Genomic DNA, 8,577 nt, shown 5'->3' with positions numbered 1-8,577 from the left:
TGAGGAGATGTTTTTTACAGTGTGTTCTGGGGACAGGCAGCTAGCAGATAGTGAGGAGATGTTTGCTGTATGTGACAATAAATGTTAGTTATGTGACATTGCTTAGAGCACCTTTAAACTACATTTTAGTGTTGTCATTTTGGTAAACGCTATTGCATGTTGAAATCGCCACTGGGAATAAATCATTTTGAGATGCAGCTCTCAGAACCTCAACACAGACGAGTCCATAAACAACAACTAGTCACAAAAGCACGCCAAAACAGCAAAGTCTGACTCACGGGAAACAGGAACTTCTTGACCTCCTCCATGGCGTGCGCCATGCGCAGGTACGCCTCTGGCACGGGGGCAAACACCTCGATGAACACGTGCAGCTCCATAGACAAGTGGGCGTACTTGGGCTCGCCGCCTTTCCTCAGCCCCTCCTCCTGAAACAAGGGCAACATCACTGAAGTGTCAGGGAGTCAGAGAGAGCACACAGCTCAACTCCAAAATTAAATGAATTATGCAAGAAGTAATCTAATTTCATCCGTCTCAGAGGGGCATCGAGCATAGGTGTGGTATTCCCTTCCTTTATATAGCTTGATAATGACATCAAAGTGGTAGATAACAGGTTTAGAGGGATATAGTGAAGATTCCTGGAACAGATGTGAGCAGGGCGTGAATGCCCTTGGCTTTACGTGCACGTTCAACCAAGCAATCCTGCAAGTTGACGCCATCTGGGCTCACTGCCAGGCCGACATCCCTCTCAAGTACAGGCCAGATGTGTTATGGCTTCAGGTACCCTTCCCACAGGTGTGTAACACCAGGTGTGTGTGTGTGTGTGTGTGTGTGCGTACCTTACCTTGGATTTGTCTCTCATGGATCCTTTGCCCAGCACAGAGATCTTGGCTCCTGTCTCTTCCTGCAGACGTTTGATTGTATTTCCCTGTGGTCCCAGAATCTTCCCCACGAAATTGAACTAATGGCAAAACAAAGCCAAACACAATTAGCCTGACCGTCAAAGCAGAGGCGAGTTTAGTACCAGGAGAGTGAAGGAGCCATCACTGTCAGGGGGGGGGGGCCCTGTTTTGCATGCCGCTGGAGCCTTAAGTGGTAGATTTACCAGAGAAGGTTGATTTGAGTCCCTGAGGGATGTAACACTGCCAGCTAGTATTCACTACAACCATCCAAGTAGGGCTGGGCAATATATCAATATTAGATTTATAATGTGATATGAGCCTAGATATTGTCTCAGATTTTGGAAATTGTTATATCGTAACTGGGTTGAGTGTTGTCTTTTCTTGGTTTTAAAGGCTGCAAAGCAAAACATGCAAATTGGAGCCCGATATTACTCCTTTTCCAAACTAATGTTATCGGCATTTAGAATGGCCGATAAATAATTCTGAATATGAATATTTATAAAAGAAAAACAGACAAAACACCCTAAAACCATGTTGAGTGTTGGCGTTGCATAGTCTGTCCACCAGAGGACGCTATACAGCGTCCTGTTGGAAACACTGATTTTTTTTTTTGTTAGTGTTTTTGTATAAGAACTTTAATTTGCATATCTTAAGTTTGTATTTTTAATTTTTTTTTTATTTATCAGAATTGTGATGTTCCGGTGTTCTGTGGTGACAAAACCAGTTTATTTTAAACTGCATTATCAAAATATTTTAGTGGGGACTCATAAATAGCTTCAAATAGCTAATATTTGGGAAATCTGTTTATGTTTTGTAATGCGTTTCTGGAATATAGAAAATAAATATTGGACAATAGATCAGATTTTGTAAATCAAATATTTTTATTGATTTCGGGCTTTAAAATCCTTTATGGGTTGGGTTCTAATGCAAATGAAGCATTATGCAATGTGTCCTGCCAGTTTGTACCCTCGCATACCTTCTCCAACATCATGAACCATCATTCTAAGTCAACGTGGCCAAACGTGTGAGCCAGATAGAGTTTGCACCGACATGGAGGAACACACCTGAGGTTAGTAAGTAAGATGTCACTGAGTGGAAACGTGCAGAAGATCCAATCTTGGCAATATGAATTACACCGCAACCCACAGCTGTCCTAACTAGAGTAATATTAACATCTTGATCCTTTTTAATGGCATTTTAAAACCATGGCACCGTGGCTTTGTATCATTGAAACTCGGCTGCAGGATAAATTAAATCAAGAGGGGTTCACGGTGGAGGAAGAAGCAGAGGACAGAAGAAGAAGGCGGGGAGGGGGGGGAGACAAGGGCATAGAAAGCTCACCTTCGGGTACTGTTTGACGGGTATGAGCACTCGTTCCTTGAGTTTGATGTTCTTTGTCGTGAAAAGGTCCAGGTATGCGTCGGCCTCCTTTTTAGTTTCCCCTTTCTGGATTCTTTCGATTTCTACAAGGGGAGAGGTGCGGTTTCAGGCCAAGTGTTCACGCAATCAGAGCGCATTCCAGTACAGCTCGGTTATGACGACCATTTAAGCACATTTACATTAAATAAGCATTGATGTAAAGATGTGTGGGTCACACCACATCTCAGTGTCTAGGTTCAAACTAGGCATGCACAATATTAAATCACGATCTCGATTCACCCCTTTTCGCGATTTAATATTTAAATAACTGCATTTTTTTTTTAACATATGCTGTTTTAAACATAGATCGTATGAAATAATGCTCTCCTTCTCTTCATTGAAGCCTCTATTTTTACAGGCTTGTGGTGATGCACAATGTGCTATAGCTGCCAAAATTATGTTTGGTACTGCCAAATCAAGGCAGAGAATCGGGATATCAATTCTAAGCTTAACCCTTGTATTCTGGTCAAATTGACCCATTTACATGGTACAAGTTACATTTTTTCTACCAGAAAATCAACGCCGTTACCTTATTTTCTGTAATAAACATGTATTCCTGAATCAATTCCGAAATTATTCTGAATATGACCAGATCTTTTTCCAAGATAAGAATGATCACATAGTGGGTTTTTAACACGAATGATAAAAAACGAACCCCACTTCCATTTTCAACTGTGTTCTAGTAGAGATTGATGCATTCCCTAAACATATGTTGTCCCTGAATCGTGCAAGCCTGGTCAAAAAACTATTTACACACACACACATATACACACACACACACCCACACGCGTTGTTTCAACTGCATTTCTATGCATCCCAACCATGTAAACAAAACTTTAAGGCTTAACTCTGCCTGTTTTGACTGAGACAACTTGACATCTTTTTAAATGACAAACAGTCCTTCCCGATGATGAAAGAGTAGATGACGATAATAATATTAATGTACACTTTATTAATCCCACAAGGACAAAAATCATAATTTAAACTCTGTTACTACACACACATGATCAGTACCTGTACATGCACTAAATGGAGCGATGTCAGATGAGTTCATTTAGCACATGTTTGAGATCTTGACCAACACCCTGAATAGAGCTGAATCAATTAACTGGCAACTACTTTGATAATCATTTCATCATTTCAGACATTTTTCAAGCAAGGCTGCAAACAGTCTCTCCCAAGCTTCTTTAATTTGCTTTGTTTTGCATTTATCATTGGAAACTGAATATCTTTGGGTTTTGGAGTGCTGATCTGATGAAGTAACATCGCCGCAGCCTCCGTGAACTTGTGATGATTTCCAAAACTACAAAAATGATAGATTGATTTGTAAAAAGACAAAAAATAGACCTAAACTTCCAAACCACAACTTGAAAACTTCCAGCTGTCAGCTCTTCTCTCCCACACCTTCTGTTCCTCTCATCCATGTGACACAGCCCCTACTAGTCTCCAGCACCCACAGCCCCCTCAAAGCACTTCATCTCAAACTACCTCTTCACTCCGGGCCGTGACAACTGCTGAGCCTGCGATGTGCAAACATGTCAGCTAGACCGCAGTCTACCAGCTGCAGATCGGTAGTAGATGTCAAACTGTGGCAACCTACAGCACACACAGTGACACACTTTGTCTTTCTGGATCATTCTCACTTTCAATTCCAGACATGCAGACTAGATCATGTGCATCCTGTTAGACAAAGAGACCAGCTTAGCCATGATCCATCCCGTAGGTACCTGAGCTGCTTGACTGAGGCGGCATATAAGAACCAGCTCACAGAAAATCGCTCTTAATCTCTGGGACAGCAGTCCTCTGGTTGATCTATAGCACTCAATAGCTGGCTTATGATGTCCTTGTGATGTTTTGTGTACATTTTCTATAGCATCACTGTAATACTCCTGGAAAGATTTGTGGTAGCCTACTTAGTAGTGACTTTATGGTATATTGTCCCACAGTATCATTACAGTAGTTAGATAAGGCTCTGAGAAACCACAAATACTGCATTAAGTGCAACCCGCACAACTAGTTTATCTACATATTTGTCATACTATGTAAGCAGTTGCACCATTTTTGTATATTCAAATATTTGTTCTTGTATTTTATTAATATTATTTCATTTATATTTATATTCTGTGCTGTGGTGACTGATTTTGCTGCTGTTACACTGTAATTTCCAATTTTATTGGGATCAATATCTATCTATCTATCTATCTATCTACTCATGTAATAATCTTCAACATGTGTAGGGCCGCTGTCCCTTTACAAATGGAACGTTCTAGACAGTAATAGGACAAGGCATGTTTTCAGTGCTAGCTGTCGACCACAGGGAACTATCTCATACCAGAGGCAGTATTTTCGAGTGTCCCCTGTCCAGGACAGCTACAAGACAGCAGCTCCGGAGCTGCAGTCTCGTGCTCAAGGACACTTCAGCAGTTGCCGACGGACAGCGGTACTTGAAAGTCCCTGTCACCGCTACGAGGGCTGCCTCTCGGCCGCTTCTCGGCTTTAAAGTAGCGACGTGACCCCCCCAAGTCGCAGATACTGTCCCACATTTATAGGCTGCCTGACAGTGACATCGACAGGGACTCGAACAGGACGAGAAAATCCCTTTAGCTAGCTAAAAGAGTCAAGTTTCAACTCGGCGCGAGCCCCTGAAGAAACGAGCTTCAATGCGTCGCATCTGCACGAGACATAGTGGTCATTACCGAGATGGGTCTCCCTCTGTGTTAGTGTAGCTTTAGGCTATTTACAACCCCATACACTATAATTAGGATTAGCTAGCTATCATTTAAATTAACAAAACACACACCCCTAGAAAGCACTGTTATTGTAGCAGTTGACAGGAAGCCCACGTCCACTCCGCAAACACATGGCACTCACAGCTTGGAGGTGTGCGTTCATTTGGATGTGTTGACGGGTGATATGGCGCCCTCTCTTAAACCCAACCACATTCTGAAAGACAAAAACAGACACCCCCGTGTCTGGACTTTACCTGCGTTCAAAAGTTTCATGGCGTGCGTGAACGACGAGTCGAGGCTGTCCTTCTCCGCCAGCAGCTCGGGGAGATATTTATCGTCGTTCTCCATTTTGAGTTTAGAACGGGGAGTCAGTCCGTTTCGGCGCAGCAACAACAACAAAAAAGCGTGAAAAAGCCCAACAATAATAGAAAAAAAGTAGTCCTGTTATGTAACTACGGAGCACCGCGTATCCTCAGTGCAGACGGTGCTTCGCATGTGCCTTCCGGGATACTTGTGATTTCCAAAGTGGCTTTATCCCCTCTTTTCAGCAGCACTGACTGGAAGGGAAATGCAGAACAAAAGCGGTGAGAGACGGGTGTAGTGCTCCTACTCAAGCCGGCGGAAGTGAGCTCAGAAGAACGTAGTTCGAGACGCCGCCTACTGGTTGCTGTGTTAATGCGCGCCGCCTCCAGTAAGTAATCCCACAATTAACAACGACTAAATCCCACAATTAGATCTACTGGTCTGGGTGTGTGGTAGGCTAGGTCCAGGTAGAAGGCAGTGAGGTATCCTCCTGGGTTCACTTTCGTATGGGAATTTATGTCAATCATATTCATATTTAAAGGTGTATGGGAAGGCCATATGTCAGAGTCGGATGTGATCAAGTGAATTGATTAATATGTATGGTACAGATTAAACATGGATTACTTGTTATGGTTAAGGGAATGTAGATTATTTATCTTTTTTTAAAACATTTGTATAGATGATCTTGTAAAGAAATAAGATTGTGTGGAAACTCTTGGGATAGATAGATAGATAGATAGGCTAGATAGATAGATAGATAGATAGATAGATACATGTATTGAATTGTTATGTACTGCAGTATAATACATTTCCATATCAATTGTAGATTTGTTGTTGTGAATAGGATAATGATAGCTGATGACACATCTTCAGTGTTTAATTTGTTACTGTAATATCACTTCAGTTCAGACAGTGGACCCTGGAGATGTGGCACTTCCATTCCTGGCTCTCTACTGCCCCTTAGTGGCAGTGCTGGTCTTAACAAAGAAGGGGTCTGGGAAACTGTTGCTGATCAACCTGGGGCCATCAGAATAAATTGGTCTAAATCTAATCCCCCATTTTATTTTTCTATTGATTCAAAGACAGGTATGTGCAAGTGCATGGGGCAGTGGGGAATGTCTGGAACACAGTAAAGGACTGGTTCAGATGGGGAGAGGTTTTAGACCTGGGCTAATGCATACAAAGCGTGCCATTCTTTGTGTTTTGGGTCTTTAAGTGTGTGGATCCTGTGCAAGCGGAAAAAAACACTGCAGTTCATTTGTTGGTCCGTCAACGGAGTGAAAAACCATTACGATCGACCGCAGCCGTACCCGGGAACGCGTCTGCTCCAAACAAATGAAGGCCAAATGTGTCTGCACTAATCAGTTATTGGAAGCCGAAGACCCTCTCTGACTATCAGGGTTCAGCTTGATCTATCTCTGACCGTTACAGTGTTATTAGTGTTGGGGGGGGGGGGCTGCAAGGTTGTCCTGACTCCTCTTGTCATTGACGGAATGGATAGCCTGTGAGCTGAATTTCAATTGGCTCGTAAAAGGAAGTTACTTGTCTTGGCAGGTGGAGGGGTTCCAATCCGATAGCTCGCACTCTTGCCTTCTGCTTTTGTGTGCGTCCGCGTCCCCTAACATACAGAGCCACAGTCTGGGGTTAACAGGAGGCAGATGGAAGAGGGTAAACACTCAGGTAGGGCTCGTATAAGATCTTTGCATCTGACCGGTTTTAATGCCCCAAAGGTTCCAACAAAAGGCAAGGATTCGGTGCTGCCCTGGAGTTTTATCCTTGTTTGGGCAGAGGGATCTGGAAATTATAGAGCATCATGGGACTCTGAAACTCCACTTAAAGTCAAACTAATACAATTCTCTGCAAACTGCAGTATAACGAGACAGAGTCCTGCTTGTGACTGTGTGAGGTTGCAGACACAGTGCTGCTTTGACCTAAATGCTAACATGCTACCAAAGGCAATTGTAAATGCTAATGGTTAGCAGGTGTAGGCTAACATTTACCATGTTAGTTTTGTGTGTTTGCATGCTTAAAAGAGCTACTTAGCATTAAACGCCAAGTACTGCTGAGGCTGATGGGAAGTATATTAATGTTGCTGGTTTAAACTAAAGGATCGGATATGTTTGATCTGATGATGGCACTAGATTTAAAAAGGTCGCCAAAGGGATTACAGTTCTATGGAAGCAAATAAGAGACATAATTCTTTGAACGTTAACAGCCACTAAATACTTCATACTGAATTATTTTATGTAGAAAAACATATCTGACCTGATTTGTTCTCAATTCACCTCTTTGAAATTTTTAAAAACCTGAATTTAAAAAAAATACTTTTCAATGGTTACAAATTCAAATTCAGTCACAAAAAATCAATTTACAGAATTTCAGATAAATTAGATTCAGGTTGATCACATTTGATTGCTCAAATTCCGAAGTTCAATATTAGATAGATTAAAGGAGAACAGGAACGTGTGACTTTTAATGCTTTAGTGCCACTGTCGGGGGGTTCCTGCTCTTGGGCGGCTTAGGGAAGTCCGAAAGCGAGCGAGAGAGATCTGGATTCAGTCTGAGGGTCACGCTCAGTTGAGCATCGCTACAGGGCCAGGGATGCCCCCCCGTGAAAGCTTTCAGAACCGTCACACCTGCTTAGGTCTGTAACACCGTCCCGCTCCCCCTGCCCTTCCTCCGTCTCCACCTCTTCACACCCTGTCCCCCTCCCTCTCTTTCCCCACCCACCCACCACAGAAAACAAGCTCCCCCTCCACCCCCCCCATCCTGTCACTCTTTTCCTCCCATGCACACAACAGGATTATTTGATGATGACTCTACTCATATTACAGTCATTTAGGCTGAAATATCGAGACAGTACTCCACCCTTCTGTGCCGAGAAAGGCGCCTTTACATAAAATGTATTTTTATTATTATTATAGTCCTGTTAAATATAGAAAAAAGCACAATGATACCAATATGAATAAGCACTTACTGTAACCGTATAAGTAGTCTATTTCTACAACGTCCCTCTTTTCGGCTATGGTTACCTGGTCCTCAGGTCTCTGCAGGGTAAATCCAGACAGCTAGCTAGACTATCTGTCCAATCTGAGGACTATGGTTACACGGTCCTCAGGTCTCTGCAGGGTAAATCCAGACAGCTAGCTAGACTATCTGTCCAATCGGAGTTCTCTGTTGCACGACTAAAACTACTTGTTAACGTACACGTGTTCCACCAAAAAGAG

The 8,577-nt window shown here is 42.7% G+C and overlaps 1 protein-coding gene across 3 annotated transcripts in view; it reads right to left on the bottom strand.

Moving 5' to 3' along the window:
- The window catches only part of khdrbs1b (KH domain containing, RNA binding, signal transduction associated 1b), a 17,569-nt gene extending 11,904 nt beyond the window's left edge, over nt 1-5,665 (bottom strand). For all 3 annotated transcript variants that reach the window (XR_004659397.1, XR_004659398.1, XM_034892235.1), the window contains exons 1-4: nt 5,302-5,665; nt 2,241-2,362; nt 842-958; nt 279-425 (exon numbers count right to left, since the gene is read on the bottom strand). Coding sequence is in view for 1 of the 3 variants with exons in the window: in XM_034892235.1 (XP_034748126.1) it covers nt 279-425; nt 842-958; nt 2,241-2,362; nt 5,302-5,395 (480 nt within the window). In the remaining 2 variants the exon portion in view is untranslated. The remainder of the gene's footprint in view (nt 1-278; nt 426-841; nt 959-2,240; nt 2,363-5,301) is intronic.
- Between the last annotated feature and the right edge of the window lie 2,912 nt (nt 5,666-8,577).

The sequence above is a fragment of the Etheostoma cragini genome, chromosome 14, assembly GCF_013103735.1.
Source record: "Etheostoma cragini isolate CJK2018 chromosome 14, CSU_Ecrag_1.0, whole genome shotgun sequence".
Taxonomy (NCBI): domain Eukaryota; kingdom Metazoa; phylum Chordata; class Actinopteri; order Perciformes; family Percidae; genus Etheostoma; species Etheostoma cragini.
This window is presented reverse-complemented; position numbering and strand designations above follow the sequence as displayed.